The following is an 18483-nucleotide window of genomic DNA, read 5'->3' on the forward strand; positions in this document are numbered from 1 at the left end:
AGGGCGTGGGGACTGGAGCACGGTGAGGAGGGTGGGCGGCAGAGGAGGAGAGGAGGATCCTGGCGAGTTCCTGCCTGGGGCACACCCTGCCCTTAGGGTCACACCACCAAGACCCAGATCTATCCAAGTCCTTAGGAGACTTGGAAGGTGGTGTGGCCATGGTTCTGTTCCTGACACAGGGTGGCTGGCCAGGGCCTGCACAGCTCCTGGGCGTTGGGGCCTGTTCATGGGGGTCTCATGGGGACCCAAGCCCCCACCCCCCAGGAAGTGTGCACTGTGCCCTCCCAACAGCAGCAGTGGCAGAAGCCCCCTCCCGGGAGCTCAGGCTGAGCCCGGGGGTCACTGACACAAGCCCCTGAATTCCTAACATTAAAGCCCCTGGACAAGGTCCAGCCTTCCCCACACCCTCACCGCCCTGGAGCTGCCCTACCCTGCCCCTGTGACAAAAGCCCAGTTTCTCACTTCTCCCTGATGACGGCAGAATCAACACGGATTCGAGGAAAGTATGCCGTGTTTACTAGTAATGAAGGAGGCTCTCCCCATGGGACTCAGGAATCAGGAAGGAGCCCTGGGCAGCTGGGGATTGTGGCGGGGGCGGGTGCTGAGTCAGGGCTGGAGAACATTCAGGAATGCAGCAGACGGTTAGCGGTGGCCGGTGGGCCTGATGAGGGTGGGGAACACAGGGCAGGCCACGTTGGGGGGTACTATCTTTGGGCTGGGCCAGCGTGGGGATGGGGCGCCAGTCACCAAGGACGGAATGGTCCCAGGTGAGTGCCTTCTGACTGGAAACGGCCTCTTTCTGAGAAGCCGGGGCCTGGAAGGAGATGCAGACAGGATACGCCTGTTGAGCGCGGGCATTGTCCTGAGCCGCCTGCCAGCTTCCGGCCCAACCAGCAGCCAGTGTCACAGCGCCCGGGCCTCACGGGCACCGGCAGAGCAGGCTGGCCCTCTCCTGAGGGTCTCCAATGCCACGGCTGCCCTCCCCAGGGTGGGAGCTGCAGTCACGGAGAGCGTCCAAGCTGCAGGGCCCGGGGAGGCAGAACCAGGCTCCAGCTGCCTGCCTTGTGGGAAAGGAAACTGTGTGCTGGTCACACAGCTTCCCTTCTGCCCTCTGCCCTCTCAACGAGCCTCCCCGTACCAGCGGGCTCCACCTCCCTGACAGGTGTTTACTGGGGCCATAGGCTCCCAGAGACCAGACTCCTGCAGCCTGTGGCCTCCACCCACGGCAATGCCAGCACCCTGGACTTGTGCCCAGCCTCTGAGCTGGAATGTTCCCCGGTGAACCGTCAGTCACCTCTCCTGTACCCCATGCACATGGGGACCCCAACAGCAGCTCTGCTGTCCTGCCCTGCGAGGAAAGGTGACATGGGGATCCTCGGTCTTGGCTACTGACCTCTGGGCAGGACCCCATCTGTGTGGGACGTTGAGAAGTAACCCCCACCATCAGTAGGAACCCCCAAGAGTGACCAAATGCCTCCACACTGACCCATGTCCCCCAGGAGATGGGGCCACCCTGGAAGGGCAGGAGCTGGGTCCCCCACCACAATCAGGACTGGCCAAGTGGACTGAGTTGGTCCGCATGCTGACCAAAGTGTCTGGACCCAGGCATGCCAATAGCTTATATTCTCTGGAACCAGGCTTCCAAAAATGTCAAAACTCAGCACTCACATGCTATCCATAATACAGCTTGAGACGCAAGCAGAGGCCCCAGCGTGAACTGGCCGGGGGTGACCTGTGCGAGCTGGACAGAGTCGGCACTGCTGTGGCCCCAGAGGCCCGGAGGCAGCCAGGAGGGTGGGTCGGAGCCCAGCAGGAAGATGACGACTTTGGCACGGAGCCTGGAGGGCGTGGCCTCAGCTTCGGGAAGGCCAGGGCCAAGGCAGAGCCCACAAGCAAGTGGGAGAGAGTCCCTAGGGGCCCTCCCGGGCCAGGGTGTCAAGGGGGGCCTGAGCCAGAGCCAGCCCTGCCGCTTCCCCAAGAATGAAACTGTTTCTGATTGGAAACCTGGAACCAGGCTCGGTCTCCCTGCAGTTGCGCCATCCTGCCAGGCTGAGATGCCCTCTCCCCACCCCCCCAGCCAGGGGCTGCTCAGGGTCTGCAGGCCGGGCCTCCGGCAGGGTGATGGAGCAGCGCTCCTGGGTACCTGTCCTGGCGTCACAGCAGAGTCACTGTGGGCGGGCCACGCCCACCTGCCCGTATCCACTTGGCTGCTCCTACCTGCCCGGCCCTACCTGCCACTTGGGCTTCTCGCTCGAGATGCCGTGAGTCACCTTTCTGTCATTCTCTGAGGAACCACACATGCCTTCTAATGCTTTCATGTTAAAAGTCTGTGTGGATCCCACATCACACTCACGTACAGGCCATGTGAGGGCTTTTGGTACAAACACACACAGGATTCTTGAAACACTATTGGCTTAGAATCCACACCAAGCCGCCTTGTTGAGTTTGCTGCGAGTCTGAGTCTAGGAGGTGCAGGTCTCACATGCCCGTGGGTGCTGAATGACCACAGGGCGACAGGCCTGTTTCCTGTGGCGCGGGGGAGGCGCCCACCAGGCAACCTGGCAGACTCCGTCACAGAACCTGCTGGGAACACTGAACTGCTGGATGCAGTCCCGGAATTAATATGAAAACCACCTGGGCGGGGGCAGGGCATCGGGCCACCTGCTCCTGGACTTGGCCATGGCTCCACTCCAGTCACTCAGCGGGCCTGGTGGGCTCCAGGGACCCCCTGGGTGAGGCAAGGTTGCTGCCATGACCCTGCAGTTTCTCAGGGGAGGCAGGTGGGGGCACAGGCAATGGTGAGAGGCTGGCAGGGGCTGCCCAGCGAGATTTGAGGGAATGTCTGCTGTGTTTGAAGAAAAGCTGCCGTGGCCAGGAGGTCACCCTCTGTCCACTCATGGCCCCACTGTGAAGGACCATGACGCTCACCTGTCCACATGGTGTCCACTGGAAATGCTTGTCCCAGACCTGCCCACGTGTCCTCTGCAGTAGAGTCCAAGCCCTTGGCTGCCCTGTCCAGCTGCTCCGCCCAGCACAGAGCTTCTCCTAAAATTCCACGTGCTTTTGAGGAGGGAAAACTAGCTTCTGACCAAAACAAAGAAGGTTGGGTTTTCCTCCCAGTCAGCATCCTGGAGAGACGTGAATTCAGGGGGGCTTTCCAGTGTTTCCTGTTTTGTGCTTCAGGACACGCACATAGACACGGGGCCATTGGGCTGGAAGTGGGGTGGGAGCCTCACACGCAGACCCAGGGAGTGGCCGTTGAGTCTGGAGCGACCACTGCCCAGCACGGGTCATCTGGAAGAGAGGGCTCCCACACACCTCTTCCTGGACCAGACATTCTTCCTTCAGCTTCAGGAGTTCATCCCACAGCGAGTCCGGTCCAGGGCTGGGGGCAGGAAGGAGCTGTCATGGCCCTTCTCTTGTTCTGTGTTTGGTGGCAAAGGTAGGGGGCCCACCTACTTGAGGGCACGTGTAGCCCTGGGGAGCCACCATGCCAAACTTTTGAAAGGTTCATTGGGATCAGGGCAGCAGCTGGCACATGCTCCCGGGATCAGCGTGGTCCTTCCAAGGGTGCCTTTCATGTCCCCTGGATGCCAGGAGGCCAGTGTCCATGCAGTCCCGAGCTTCTGGCAGAGATGGTCCACTCTGCCCGGCCTGTCCGAGTCAGTTCTTGAGCTGCCATCCGACGTCCCAGCTGGCGGCATCTCCTGGGAGCCCTGGCCTCGTCCTGGGGGGTCCCTCATCACACGTGCTCTTGGAAGGAAAGAGGGGAGAGGGCGTGAGCCTGGAGTCCACTCATTCTCATTTCGGTGGCAGAGACTAGTCTTCTCAGGGCCCAGCACAATGAAAGCAGGGTTGAGAACGGCTGCAGGCAGTGCACACTGGACTCTCAGGTCTGCGGGCCCGGATTCCTCAGCAAGCTGTGTCCCGCATCCTCCAGGATGGGCCTCGGGGACAGGCCTCGGGAGTGCATCTGCTGCGGCACCAGGCAGCCGCGGGCCGGGAATCACCTGGATGAACAGGTGGGCAGGCACGTCGTGTGGGTCGTGCTCACCCTCCCCTGACAACCCTTCTCAAGGGCGTTTGGGGGGGAATGGGGTTCAGAGAGGTGAGGCCACTGGCTTCAGGCATGGAGCTGGCTGGCGGGACCCCAAAGGCCCTGGCAGCCCGAGGCACCTGTCAGTGGGAAACCGAAACCCAAGGCCCTGTGTGTGATACTTTCCCAGAGCGGGGCAGGAGCCACGTGACGTTTGCGTGGGAACTGTGAGGTGCTCGTCTGCACAAAGGGTCTGGACTTGCTGGAGAGCCCCACCCTGAGGGCTGTGATGGACGGAGACCAGGGGAACGGAGACAGGGTGTGGAGCAGGGGCATCATGCTCCAGGCTCTCTGCTCCTGCAAACGTTTGGAAAGTCCCAGAGTCAGCAGAGGACAGGGCAGCACGCCAAGAGGGAAGGCCTCCACTTGGGGTTTCACCAGCTGTGCACTGAAAGCACCTACTCCCTGGGCATTGAGCCACGCTCGTGCAGAGAGCCAAGCACCCAGCCACCCTGCCTGAGTGACCCAAGCTTCCTCCACGCGTCTCCTTCCCTCCCGGCAAACTCACCTGCGAGCGCTAGCTCTGGCCTTGCAACCTGGGCACCTGCGGGAATTAAGCATAAATGCTCAGGGTGGGGTAGTGAAGCAAGGCCTCTCTGAAGACCCCAAGGGCCCCATGCTCAGTACCCTTCCCCGCCCCCACTCAACCCTCCTCTGGCTTCCTGCTCGGGTGAGGGGCTTCGCAGGCCACCCTGAGTCCCAGGACGAGACTTTATAGGAGGTCAGGTGGGAAGCACCTGGAGAGGCTTGAGGGCTTTCACAGCCTGGGTTCCAGGGCACCAGGCGACATCTCTAGGAGGTGGAAGCTGGCAGCCAGGGGGACACCCCAGGGCCACAGGTGGAAACCCCTCTCGTCAGGGCCTCCCACCATGAGTTGGATCCTGAGTCCAACCGCGCTCCCCTTCCTCACTCTCTGGGGGGTCTCAGCGGGTCCTGACTCTGTTAATAGGACCTCTGGGGATGCCCGCTGACCTCCACCTCCAGGCTGACCTGGGGAGACTGTGCTGGGCCCAGGCCAGCCATCAGCCCCTCTCGCTGACCCCTGGGTGCTTCCAGGGCCCACACTCTTGGCTTTCCCACTCCCACTGTGAGCCCTGCTTCGTTTCACGTAGCCAAACCCCAGACTTCCTGTATCTGTCTGAGTTTGGCCAGAACTGGACAGAAGGCCTTGAAGGGACTGGAAGGCAGCTCAGCCTCCACAGGGGCACTGCGACCTGACTTCCACATTAGTAGAGTCCTCCATCCTCCCCCAAACCCAGGAGACTGGCCTTCCCTTCGGGGGCGGGCAGTGTCAGGATCTCGGAGGCTGAGATCACACCCAGGAGCGTGCTGTGGCTACTACGCTCACTCTCGTTAGTGTGGTTAAACTGCGTGTCCCATGAAAGCGACACCTCTCGGAGCTTGTAAACATCTTGGGAAAGGCGGCCCCACACCCCAACAACACAACAGTGTACTGTCCACAGCACAGGTGTCCCCATACCTGTGTACCTTTTGGGTGGACACCTGCTCCTGCACAGCCAGCCTATGGCGAGAGCCAGGAGCACGATCACGGCCAGCACGGCAAGGACGCTAAGAACCGGCTGGTGTTTCCCGCTGTGGCTGCCATCGACTGGGTCCTCTGTGATGCTGTCCTTGGTTCCCGTGAACGTTTCTGCAGGAGAGGAAAATCACGCAGGGCTTACAGACAGGGAGGAAAAGGGGGTTTTTTCATCCTGAAGGACTGGGCGCTAAGAGAAGCACTGATCCAACAAGACTTCCTAGAGGCACTTGGTGGTTTTTAAGTTATAAAGCTGACGGAGACAAAGATTTCCTCTTTCAGGTAAGCCTTCCTCTCTTCTTGGGATGCCCCTTCTCCTCAGCCCACCAGTGAGACCTGTAACCCCAGTGCTTCCTAGAGGTTCACACCTGGGGATGGCGTGGAAGGAAGCATAAGTCTTCCTGGCTTTTTAAACTTTAATTCTTTCTAGCTTAATTGCTGGCTTAAAAAAAAAAATGGTGAAATTCACATAACAAAATTAACCATTTTATAACCATTCAGTGGCCTTTACTAATTTACAAGTTCATGCAGCCATGACTGTTATCTGATTCCAGAACTTTTCATGCCACAAAGGGAAACCCTCTGCCCACCAGCAGTCACTCCCCACCCCCTCCCCCGGGCATGCGTGCATGTTCAGTCACTAGGTTGTGTCTGACTTTTTGCAAACCTGTGGACTATAGCCTGCAAGCTCCTCTGTACATGAAATTCTCCAGGCAACAATACTGGAGTGGGTTGCCATTCCCTTCTCCAGAGGATCTTCCCAACCCAGGGATGGAATCCAAGTCTTTTGGGTCTCCTGCATTACCACTGCATCACCTGGGAAGCCCTTCCCTCCCCCGGCCCCCGGCAAACTCTAATCTACATCCTGTCTGTTTGGGTTTACCTATTCCGGACATTTTGTACAGTGGAGTCATATGCTATGAGGACTGTTCTGTCTGGCTTCTCCCACTGAACATCATTTGCATGGCTCATCCGCGCTGCAGCATGCTCAGAGCTTCACTCCTTTTCGTGGCTGAGTAACGCTATACCTTGTGGATGGACACTCTGTGCTCACCCCTCTGTCCACCTATGGACTCTTGGGCATCCCCACGTTTTGGTTACTGTGAATAAGCTGCTATGAACATTCACGTACAAGTATTTGTCTGAGTCTCACTTCCAGAGCCCTTGGCCACACACCCAGGTGTGTGGACCTGCTGGGTCACTGCTGATCTTGTGTTTAGTTTTTTAAGGAACCAGCAGATTGTTTTCCAGGGCGGCTGCACCACCCCGAATCTGTTGGAAGTGCACGAGGGGGCCAGCCCCCTGTCCCAGTGCCCCACCATGGTGCCTCTTAGGGAGCGGTTCTCAGGGGCAGACAGGCAACACCCTCCCCGGGCGGCTTGTGACAAGTGCCCCATGTTTCCCAAACCTGGAGAAGCTACAAACCAGACAGTGGCGAGGCCCCCCATGTGCCTTAGAACCCCCTGGAAGCTTTTCAACACATTCCAGAGGTGCTGATTCAGAGAGTGTGGGCACGTGATGAGGGGGCACAGGGGTTCCCAGTTGTTCCCCAGAGCAGCCAGGCTGAGACCACAACCCCAGGAGACCCTCCTGCTCTCCTCCCATCCCCCCTCCCCTGCCTCTGACTATCTTGCTGGGACGCAGAGTCAGAGGAGGCCTTTAGTGCAGCCAGAGGACCGTGACTGCTGAGCCACAGGGCTGCACCCGTATTCCAGGAGAATGCTCGGGCCAGACACTCCCGGCAGCCAGGATGCTCTCGGTACCAGGCAGGCCTGGACCCCATGCCCCAGCTCCTGCCTTCCTTCCCCAGCGTCTCAACCCTGCTAACAGGGACTCACAGACCAAGACAGCCTATGGCTTCAAAAAGGAGTCACCTGCCTGCACCCTTTTACGGCGGGCCTTGGGCAGTGGCTGGGCTCAGCTGGACCTGCTGGTGGAGTTGTTCTGGCTTCTTAGGGGGCACATGTCCAAAGAGTGTGGAAGGGGGCCATGCTGGATGGGGCTTCATCCCAGTGCTGCTGCTGCCTCATTCTGTGGCTTCTGAGATTTTCAGAGCCTCAGTCCCCCATCTGTGAAATGGGTCACCAAAACTGACCCCCCCCCGAGCACCAGCCAGCTCCTGCCCTCAGCATGGTGACACTCTCACCTCCCCTCCCTGCCCCGCCTCTGACGCCGCTGCCCAGTCTCCTCATAGGGGCTTTGTCTCCTGCCCAGTCACCCCCGGCCCGGCCTTGGGTTGGGGTCAGCATGCAGCCCCGTGGGGTCCCCTGGGACCTCACCTGTCTGGCCGCTCGTCAGGTTCTGGTGTAGCAGCACATTCTCAATGCAGCAGCCCACGTTGACATGGGGGGTTCGCCCGATTCTCAGGACGCTGACCACATCATACAGGCCCCGCGCATTCAGGAACACCGTGTTGTTCTGCAGGGCGCCGTCCAGCACGCTGTTGTCCGTCTTGTTGATCCAGTACACATTTGGCCGCGGGTAGCCGTTGGTGGACGTGCACGTGAAGGTGAGCTCCTCGTCCTGGGACGGGCCACTGACCACGGGCATGCTGTAGTTTGCTGCAGGGAGAGAAATGGGCTGAGGGGTGCCAGGTCCTGAAGGTCAGAAAAGGAGGGACACATGCCAAGGGCCAGGGCAGGGGGGAGGCAGCCATTGAGCTCGTGATGCTGGAGCGGGGGCAGGACCAAAACTGTGGTCTCGTCAGCAGCACAGGCTCCGTTCTGCCCAAAAGCCACCCCCCAGGTCAATAAGGAGGCTACTGAGTCTGGTGAGCAGTGAGCAGTGCCCACTTCCTGCCTCAATGGGGCTGGCCTCACTTGAGTCTAGTGACACGGACAGCTGGTGATCCCCCGTGTCCACTGAAGGGTGCCCCGAGCAGCCTGCTGGAGACGCTTTCATTTTCTGACTCTCCTGACCTCATTTAGTACCTTACAGCACTGCTTTCTTATTTCATCAAAAAACCTAGTTTGAGAGGTTTCCTTGGTGGCTTAGTGGTAAAGAATCTGCCTGCCATTCCAGGAGACGCAGGTTTGATCCCTGATCAGGGAGGATCCCACATGCTGCACAGCAACTTAGCCTGTGGACCGCAACTACTAAGCCTGTGCTGTTGAGCTTGGAGCCTCAACTACTGAGCCCATCACTGAGCTGCGGCTACTGGGCCCACATGCCCTGGAACCCGTGCTCCACAACAAGAGAAGCCGCCACAATGAGAGGCCGCACAGCACAACTAGAGAGGACCCTCTGTTTGCCACAACTACAGAAAGCTCGCGTGCAGCAATGAAGACCTACTGCAGCCAAAAATAAAATAAGTGAATTATGTAAAAGAGTCTAGACTGGGTTGAGCTGGAGAGTTCAAAGCAAAGACAGCAAGATGGGGAGCTCCCATATGGAAGCAGGCAGCCTCGGATACTGGAAAACAGTCTCAGGAGTTGAATGATCTTTGCTCCCCTTAGCTTGTACACACAGTTAAACACCAGACCACAGAGGGATCGGGGTTTTCTTTAAGGGAACACACAGGTGAAAGAGCCACAGGAAACGGCTGTCACTTACTGACACTTCTTCCTGGACATAAGGCTGGGATGAAATCAGCTTGGCCGTTTCCTCCGTCTTACCTGCCACATGCAGCGTGACCGCAACTTCCAAAATCTTTTTTAATTCCAAGGACTTCCGAAACACCAGGCAGTTGAACTTCTGCTCATCCTGGGGGGTGACGTTGCGCAGGTGCAGAGAGAAGTCGCCCCGCTTCATGCTGTCCAAGGACAGCCGAGCCCGGTCCTTGTAGTGGTTGTCACCGTGGCTGGCAGAGCTGTTTCCGGACAGGTGGTAGGTCACCACGGAGTCCACGTTCCCTTTGCCCACCATGCTGATTTGCCAGTAAACGTAAAGGTCGTTTAAATCGAAGCTGTTTCTTTCAGGGTAAATGCAGCGGAGCTGGACATCGCTGCCCACCATCGCTCGGACTTCTTCTTGACTCTCTGCAACCACCCACAGAGAACAGAAGTCATCTTCTGCACCTGACCCCCAACTTTGACATCACCCTATGGGGGGCGGAGGGGGGAGCTGCTGAGTTGCAAGACTCAAACTCCAATTGTGACTCATGTCAGTAGGAAAGGAATGTGTTAATAAGAAGCACAGAGGGAACCCAAAGTATTGTAAACATTCAGACCCTGGCGGTGAGCTGCTCCAGTGGAGGGCCAGGGCTGGTTTCCTGTGATCAAGCGGGAGACCAGCCTTGGGAGGATCAGGCCCTGGGGCACTGGGACTGCTCCTCACAGTTTCTGCTACTTCTTGGGATTTTAATAACAAATTCAAAATAAAAAGATTAAAAAAAAATTTAGATGTTTTCAAAGGAAGCATAAGCTTCTCAGTATCACTGTGATACTGCTTGCACTGCATCAGTGCAGGCCCAGCGAGGCTCTGGGGTGTTCCAGCCATCGGAATGCCAGCAGGGAGAGTGGCCACGCGCCCTGGCCCGTTCCTCTGCGGGCTGGAGGGCCGGACAAGGCCTCCATCTCCACTGTGGTGCCGCACCCCATTTCATGCTCTCCTGGATGCTGGTGGCTTTGGGGAGCACAGGGGCTGCAAGAAACAGGAAGCCCAGCTGCTGGCTCCTCTGGGAAGTGGAGGTTCTGAAACACTTGGGGGGAACTGCACTGTGCTTGCCCCAAACATGAAACAAAACAAAACCTTGGGGGCTGGTGGAGCGCTCCCTTTAGTGGCTGTCAGTCCCACACGTTACCTCAGGCTTGGGGGCCCAACTTTGTCATAAGGACCCCTGGAAAAGCAGGCAGGCCTGTGAGGAGGGCCCCACTGACACCTGCCTCCGCCCTGGGTCCTACTGCTCAGCACTGAAGGGCTTGGAAGCCTCCCCAAGAGCACCTCCTGCACTTACCAGCTTGCAGGACCCACAGCAGCAGCAGGAACAGTCCAGGACTGGGAAGAAACAACCAGAAAGCCAGGTGAGTCCCGCTTCTTCCAGACTAGGCAAGAGCCGGTTACACACATCATCCAAATGGGAATACATCCACAACCAGCCAGCCCATCAGCCCAGGGTCCCTGGGGCAGCCAGGAACTCAGGGAGAGGAGCCAGGACCGCAACCTCCCTGCCCAGCACAGCAAGCCCCTGCCAGGGACCAGCTCTGTGTTAACAGAATGCCCCTCACAGCAATTTTGAGAGTGAGATAAAGGGTATTGAGAGGGGTCACCAGACCCTTGGTAGTGTGGCTTCGCATGGATGGGGTCCAAGAAACTGTATAAAATCAGAAAAAAAACACTTTCCCGGCATTTGAAATTTGAAAGACAGGATGTAAGATGCTTGCCTCAAGGCAAGGTCAGAGCAGCCCCAGGACAACCTTCTGAAGGAACACAAGTCATTCTGGAACCAGAGCTGGTGGCTCCACCCAGCCTGTGGGCAGCTCAGCCCTGGGGGCCAGCAGATGTGTCTCAGCGCTCCCAGGCTCCCGGCACCTTCGGTCTGGGAGCCTCTGCGCCCTGAATGCCCCAGCTGTGACCCCCACCCCCCTCCACCCCCCGCCTCACCCGTGGCCTCCCTGCCCCTGCCCCAGCCCACAGCTCCCTGGGTCAGATAGGAGAAAGTGCACACTCAGGGGCAGGGTGGCTGGTGGCTGTGACATCCCAGTACTTTTATTTTCCTTTCTTGACGGAATAATCTTTACCTGCATTTCTAACTAGGGAGACTAAGTGGTGGGACCGACGGGACGGAGGGGGGAAGGGGGTGGAAGGAGGGGGGAAGGAGGGGGGGCTTCTGGGTTGTGTGATGGGACACCTGGGGATGGGGTACCGCACCATCTCATCAAGTGGGGCACAGGCTGCCTACCCTAAGACTTCCCTGAAGGCAGCGTTTTGGCCAAAAGTGGAGGGGGAGTTGGGAGCAGGGGGCGGATAGTGGGGGCAATCCAGGCTTCGGGGGCGGTGGGCACCAGCCCGCATTGGAAGTAAATGAGCGACTTGGGCACAGCGCAGTCACGCCCTTCTTTTCCTCTGGGTAACCGCTGGGACAGGGGAGGGCAAGGGGGGAAGTGAGCGTGGGTCGCTGCGTCTTCTCAGCTCTCCGCTCTCCCTCCCTCGGCTGGGACCCGGCCCGAGCACACACCCGCGCAAGGCCACGGTCCTTCGCCGCCCTCCCGCCCGCACGTAACCGCACCTGCCGCGGCCCAGCCCGAGGCCGCCCCGCCTCCGCTGCCCCGCCAGGCGACTGGTCCCCGGAGATAACTTCGCTTCCCGGCGCCGCGCCTCCGCGCCGCGCCTCCGCTCCGTCCCGCGAACCTACAGGACGCGGCCGCGCACACACTCACCTCCTCGGCCGCATGGTGGAGGCGGAGACCCCGGCCCGCCCCGGAGATCTCGGGGCGCTAGAGACCGCAGCCAGAGGGAGGTCTCGGGCGGCGGGAGAACTCCGAGCACGGGCGACCTCGGGCCGCGGGAGCCCTCGGAGCGGCCGGCCAACACCAGCCGAGCTCCCGCCGCGCCTCGGAGGCTCTGGGCCCTGAGCGGGTCATGGGCTGAGAGCCGGGCGGAGATCGGCCTGGCCCCGCCCCTGGCCTCGCCCCCGGCCCCTCCCACTGCCTCGGCCGGGAGCTGTGGGAACCGAAGCGTGGACACTGACTCACTAAAGTTAAGCCCTTCCCAGGCAAGGGTGCAAGTCTGGCCCCAAGGGTAGCAGGCCGGAGGCTCCAGGCCCGGCAAGTTGAGGACAGGGAAGGCCCCATGGAGGAGGGCGGCGAAGGCCGCTGCGGGAGTACTTACCTGGCTGAAGGGAGGCTAAATGCTGTCCCCCAAAGTCGCACAGAACGTCCGCGCCCCCAAGCGCCCAGCTTCCGCCGGCGCACGCCGGCCGCCCCACCCCTGCGCCCAGAGAGCCTGGCTGGGCGGGCTGGGTGTCAGTCTCCCGCCCTCCTTCCCCCTCTCGGAACTCAGTCAGTTCCTCCAGGGCTAGGTGACCTGAGAACTCCACGACTGTTCAGGAACGAATGAATGAGTGGCCGGAAGGCGGAAGGTAGGCAGGCAGGCCCCGTCTTCCAGTCCAGGCCTAGGTCACCCCCTGCCCCGCCGCCAAGTCTGGCTCCTCTGTCCTTCCTCCATCCTGGGCCTCCTGCCGCAGCACTCAGTTCAGTTCAGTCGCTCAGTCTTGTCCGACCCTTTGCGATCCCATGACTGTAGCACACCAGGCTTACCTGTCCATCACCAACCCCTGGAGCTTGCTCAAACTCATGTCCATCGAGTTGGTGATGGCATCCAACCATCTCATCATTTGTCGTCCCCTTCTCCTCCTGCCTTCAATCTTTCCCAGCATCGGGGTCTTTTCTAATGAGTCAGCGCTTCCCATCAGGTGGTCAAAGTATTGGAGCTTCAGCTTCACCATCTGTCCTTCCAATGAATATTCAGGACTGATTTCCTTTAGAATTGACTGGTTTTATCCACTTGCTGCCCAAGGGATTCTCAAGAGTCTTCTTCAACTCCACAGTTCAAAAGCATCAATTCTTCAGCACTCAGCTTTCTTTATGGTCCAACTCTCACATCCATACACGACTACTGGAAAAACCATAGCTTTGACTATACAGACCTTTGTCTGTAAAGTAATGTCTCTGCTTTTAATATGCTGTCTAGGTTTGTCATAGCTTTTGGTAGCTGTGACATCCCAGTACTTTTATTTTCCTTTCTTGAGGGAATAATCTTTACTTTACTTTAAAAGAAGCAAGCATCTTTTAATTTCATGGCTGCAGTCACCATCTGCAGTGATTTTGGAGCCCAGGGAAATAAGGTCTCTCACTGTTTCCCCATATTTGCCATGAAGTGATGGGACCAGATGCCATGATCTTAGTTTTTTGAATGTTGAGTTTTCAGCCAGCTCTCACTTTCATCAAGAGGCTCTTTAGTTCCTTTTCACTTTCTGCTGTAAAGGTGGTGTCATCTGTATATCTGAGGTTATTGATATTTCCCCCAGAAATCTTGATTCCAACTTGTGTGCTATTCAGCTTGGTATTTCACATGATGTACTCTGCATAGAAGTCAAATAAGCAGGGTGACAATATACAGTCTTGTCATACTCCTTTCTCAATTTGGAACCAGTCTGTTGTTCCATGTCCAGTTCTAACTTTTGCTTCTTGACCTGCATACAAATTTCTCAGGAGGCAGGTAAGGTAGTATGGTATTCCAATCTCTTGAAGAATTTTCCACAGTTTTTTGTGATACACACAGTCAAAGGTTTTATTTAGCATAGTCAATGAAGCAGAAACAGATGTTTTTCTGGAATTCTCTTGCTTCTATGGATGTTGGCAATTTGAACTCTGGTTCCTCTGCTTTTTCTAAATCCAGCTTGAACATCTGGAAGTCTCAGTTCATGTACTGCTGAAGCCTGGCTTGGAGAATTTTGAGCATTGCTTTGCTAGCATGTGAGATGAGTGCAATTGTGTGGTAGTTCGAACATTCTTTGGCATTGCCTTTCTTTGGGATTGGAATGAAAACTGACCTTTTCCAGTCCTGTGGCCACTGCTGAGTTTTCCAAGTTTGCTGGCATATTGAGTGCAGCACTTTCACAGCATCAACTTTTAGGATTTGAAATAGCTCAGCTGGAATTCCATCACCTCCACTAGCTTTGTTCATAGTGATGCTTCCCAAGGCCCACTTGACTTCACACTCCAGGATGTCTGGTTCTAGGTGATTGATGGTGGTTATTTGGGTCATTAATATCTTTCTTGTATTGTTCTTCTTAATATCTTGCCACCTCTTCTTAATATCTTCTGCTTCTGTTAGGTTCATACCATTTCTGTTCTTTATTAAGCCCATCTTAGCATGAAATGTTTCCTTGCTATCTTTAATTTTCTTGAAGAGATCTCTAGTCTTTCCCATTCTATTGCTTTCCTCTATTTCTTTGCATTGATCATTTAGAAAGGGTTTCTTATCTCTCCTTGTTGCCTTTCACTTCTCTTCTTTTCTCAGCTATTTATAAGACCTCCTCAGACAGCCATTTTACCTTTTTGCATTTTTTTTTCTTGGGGATGGTTTTCATCTTGGATTCCTATACAATGTTATGAACCTCCATTCATAGTTCTTCAGGCACTCTATATAGCAGATCTAATCCCTTGAATTATTTGTCATTTCCACTGTATAATTGTAAGGGGTTTGATTTAGGTCATACCTGAATGGTTTAGTGGTTTTCCCTACTTTTACAATTTAAGTCTGAATTAAAGGCTCTGAGAAGCCCACCTTGTGGAAAGTTGTTCAGTTTTTGCTCCTCCAAGCCTGTGGGACTTGATGCTCTTGTTTTCTGGTCTGGTAACACTGGGGGAGCCCCAGAACCCCACGCTAAGGACAAACACTCTGTTTATTCCTTCTTCACCCCTCCCAATCAACTTGGCCTCTCTCCGGGAGTCCCAGCTGAGTCAGTGCTCCCCCTCCCTCCTTCCACACATGGCAAGTAGGTGCCAATGAGGTGAGGGGATGGAGCCACGAGGGAACAAGTGCCCTCTCTGCTGGGCATCCCTGGAAGGACCTGAGCTCCTAGGCACCTGCCTCAGGTCCGGAGGGTCATGTCTTGGGTGGAGCAGGCAGGAGGAGTGTGTGCTGCTGCCCTGGCTGATGGAGATGCTGAGACTTGCCTTTGGAGGGGGGTAGGAGAAGGAGGGTGTAAGGTGAGGGCAGAACCAAGGGGGCTCCCCTGGCCCCAGCCATCTCCTGCACGCTATCACTCTTTCAACCAAAGTTTAGTGCCCACCCACCATGGCCTGTGTGAGCACTAATGATAACAGCTTAAAACAAGAGAATCTCCGCCTGGTGGAAACCATCACGTCTCTGGAGACAAGAACAAACAAGACAAAGAAGTAAAAGAGATGGGCTGGGAGGTGGGATGAGAGGGTGGGGTTGCAGGTGGCCAGGGAGAGAGGCCTGCAGGCCTAAAGCCCAGGGGCTTCACTCCTCCCAGGTCAGGCTGGGAGACTGGGGTGGAGGATTTAAAGAGGCAAAGGAGGATTTACCCTCGCTTTTCTGTGGTCAGGAGCAAAGAAGGGACAGGGGTCCTGGTCAGGGCTCCTGGTCAGGTGTCCAGTGAGGGCACAGACAGTCTGAACCTGGGTGGGGGACGTCCTGAAGGGGCTGGAAATGGGAGCCAGGAGGAAAGGTAAGATTTGGCCAGGAGAGCTGGCCGTGGGCATGAATCAAATCAGAAACGGGGACTCAGGACGCTTCCCATTGTCAGAGCCAGAAAACCAGCGCTGCATCTAGAACACACTTAGTGGGGACACTTGATGATGGGAGTGAGCACCGCATCAGGCCTAGTGGGGCTGGAAGGGGCATGATATCGGTGGCCTTTGATCCTCTGCCTCAACAGCTGGTAAAGGAGGACAGCGTTTGCGGAGAGCCAGCCCCAGCATCACCAGCGTCACGGGTGAGGAGGAAGAGACAAGGGACCGTCTGCGCCGCGCTGCTTCTCACCTTCCCGGGTCCAGCCCCGCCAGCCCCGGGGTTCTCTCTGATTGGACAGGCGGAGGGCTGCGCTGCACTGACTGGCTGACGGCTGGGTTCTCCCCACCCTACCTGGCTCCCAGTAGGATGCCGCCTCTACCCGCAGGGAGCGGGAGCGGGAGCGGTGGACCCCACTGCAACCTCAGATTGTTGGAGAGTACCAGGTCGAGCCCCCCTCGGTTAAAGTCTCCCTCGGAGGGTGCCGGCTCACGTGGACCCGGGAAGCGAAGGTGCCCAGTCGGTGTCTGGAGCGCAGCCTTCAGTGCCTCCCAGTTACTGCCCCAGGGCTGCGGAGAAGGAAACGCGGTGGGCTTCAAGGGGCTGACACCCTCGAGTTGGCAGCTGCTGGGCACTGGTGCCAGGCTCTGGCAGCCCTCCATGCCAGACCCCAGAAGACCAAGTGTTGCTGCCAGGCCCACCAGAGTGTGGGGACCCCAGGCCCAAGGAACGAGCTGTTGGTTGAGCAGGCAGACAAGGGTAAGGAGTGCCGCCAGGTTGGAAGGGGGCACCCACGCTTCTCAGGGCAGTGGGGCAGGGGCACCCCTGGAGTGGGCAGAAGACCAGTCCCAGGAACCTCAGACTGGCAAGTGCTCCTCAGGAGCAGAGTGATGTTCAGCAAGTTACTTAACCCTGCTGTGCCTGTGATTCCCATTTGTGAGGTGGGAATAGCCTTGATGTGAGGTCATCGTGAATGAATACATATAGAGCATACACAGCAAGACCCCCACGTGGGTTACTCACGGAGGGTTTCAAGGCAAGTGGATACACACAAATGGCCCTCGGGAGGCTTCATGTGGGTGAGGCAAGGTTCTCCTCTCTTCCCTTCACTGTGACTGCTTCTCAGGCAATCGGGGTGGGAGTCAGGGGTTGGAGAGAGAAGCCCTCAGAAGGTTGTCTATGCATAGGAACCAAGAAGGATCTGAGGATCCAAGGCTCTGGGGGCAGATTCGGAAGCAGGACCCCACTTCCACCAAGTGGGGGCATAAAACAACAGAAATGCAGCCTCCTATCCAGTTCTGGGGGCTGGTTGCCTGAACCAGCCATCCTTGAGGGGCTCCAGGCCCATTAGGCTTTAAGCTCGCTCTGCCCCCGGGGCCATGCACTTGTCCTCTGAACGGGATCAGGTCTCCTCTGCCTCCCCTGACCAGGACCTTCGGGATCACACAAAATTCAGCCTAATCTCCCTGTCTCTACCTCCTCACCTCAGCCAAGTCCCCTTTTGCCATATAAGTTGATATTCACAGGTTCTGGGCTTTAGGACAGGAACATCTTTTGGGGGTCATTGTTCAGCTGACCACAGGGGGGTCACAAGGGGCCCCTGTAGTTGGGATTAAATATTTTTCGAATTTCAAGGTGTTTGAGAAAAAGCCAAAGATGTAAAGCTGCTTTGAGAGGCTCTGGGCCCCTGCCTGGCAGCAGGCGAAGGAGAGCAGACACCAGCAGGTCAGCTCTCTCAGCAGCGGCTGCCTTGGGTGGAAGTAGCTGGAGTCAGCCTGCTGGCAAACAGCTGTCACCAGACCTGTCCTGGCCTGGACCCAGAGCTTGGCCTCCCCAAAGGTCTCACCTGTGCTCGAGGCTCCTGTCCCCACTGGCCTTGCGTGTTTTCTGGGGCTGCATGACCTTAGTTCCATTACAAATCTTTAGCCCCTGGACAGGAGACCTGTGACATCAGAGTTCAGGATTGTCCTCCTGCCAGCTTGGAGAAAAGGTCTTCATGAAGATGAGGATATCTGTATCAGCTAGGGCTGTGTGTGTGTGTGTGTGTGTGTGTGTGTGTGTGTGTAGAGAGAGAGAGAGAAAATTGATTTCAAGGAATTGGCTCCTGTAATTATGAAGGGCTGATGAACCCTGAATCTGCAGGGTGAGCTGGCCAGCCTTTTTGCTCAGGGGAGGTTAGGCCTTTGATGGCTCAGGAGTCGCCCCCTGTCCCAGTATGATGGGGCCACTATGGTGAAATCCCACATACTGGGCAGCTTGCAAACAACAGAAACATCCTGCTCGGAGTGCTGGGGCTGGAAGTGGTGGATCAGGTGCCTGCAGGGTCAGGTGAGGGCCCTTTCCCTGGTCACACACTTCTTGGTCACACAGGCAGGGGTGGGTGAGAGAGCTCCCTGGGACCTCTTTTGTAAGGGCACTAACCCCATCTTGGGGGATTCCCTGGTAGCTCAGACTGAGAAGAGTCTGCTTGCAATGCAAGAGACCTGAGTTGGATCCCTGGGTCAGGAAGATCCCCTGGAGAAGGAAATGGCAACTCAATCTAGTTTTCTTGCCTGGAAAATCCCATGGATGGAGGAGCCTGGCAAGCTGCAGTCCATAGGGTCTCAAAGAGTTGTACATCACTGAGCAACTTCACTTCACTAATCCCATC

The 18483-nt window shown here is 56.9% G+C and overlaps 1 protein-coding gene across 6 annotated transcripts; it reads right to left on the reverse strand.

The window, feature by feature from the left end:
• Nucleotides 1–493: 493 nt before the first annotated feature.
• Nucleotides 494–12153, reverse strand: ICOSLG (inducible T cell costimulator ligand). 6 transcript variants are annotated; one of them, XM_006060779.3, is made up of 7 exons: nucleotides 11951–12153; nucleotides 10528–10568; nucleotides 9248–9610; nucleotides 7913–8194; nucleotides 5585–5747; nucleotides 4605–4640; nucleotides 494–3753 (listed from the first exon to the last, which is right to left on the reverse strand). In XM_006060779.3, exons 1-7 carry the CDS (start codon nucleotides 11962–11964, stop codon nucleotides 3456–3458), a joined length of 1197 nt encoding a protein of 398 aa, XP_006060841.3. In that variant the 5' UTR covers nucleotides 11965–12153; the 3' UTR covers nucleotides 494–3455. The 6 variants fall into 6 exon arrangements, with proteins under 6 accessions (XP_006060841.3, XP_006060843.3, XP_025148312.2 ...); XM_006060781.3 differs by having other exon boundaries at nucleotides 3610–4010; XM_025292527.3 differs by having other exon boundaries at nucleotides 3610–4010; nucleotides 5577–5747.
• Nucleotides 12154–18483: the final 6330 nt, after the last annotated feature.

The sequence above is a fragment of the Bubalus bubalis genome, chromosome 1, assembly GCF_019923935.1.
Source record: "Bubalus bubalis isolate 160015118507 breed Murrah chromosome 1, NDDB_SH_1, whole genome shotgun sequence".
Classification (NCBI taxonomy): domain Eukaryota; kingdom Metazoa; phylum Chordata; class Mammalia; order Artiodactyla; family Bovidae; genus Bubalus; species Bubalus bubalis.

Coding starts and splice junctions, on each gene's coding strand:
- ICOSLG (XM_025292510.3), bottom strand. Junction 5,748..7,912: donor CCTGACGAGCGGCCAGACAG/GTGAGGTCCCAG, acceptor CCTCTCCTGCAG/AAACGTTCACGGGAACCAAG. Junction 4,641..5,576: donor TCCACCCAAAAGGTACACAG/GTATGGGGACAC, acceptor TAATTCCCGCAG/GTGCCCAGGTTGCAAGGCCA.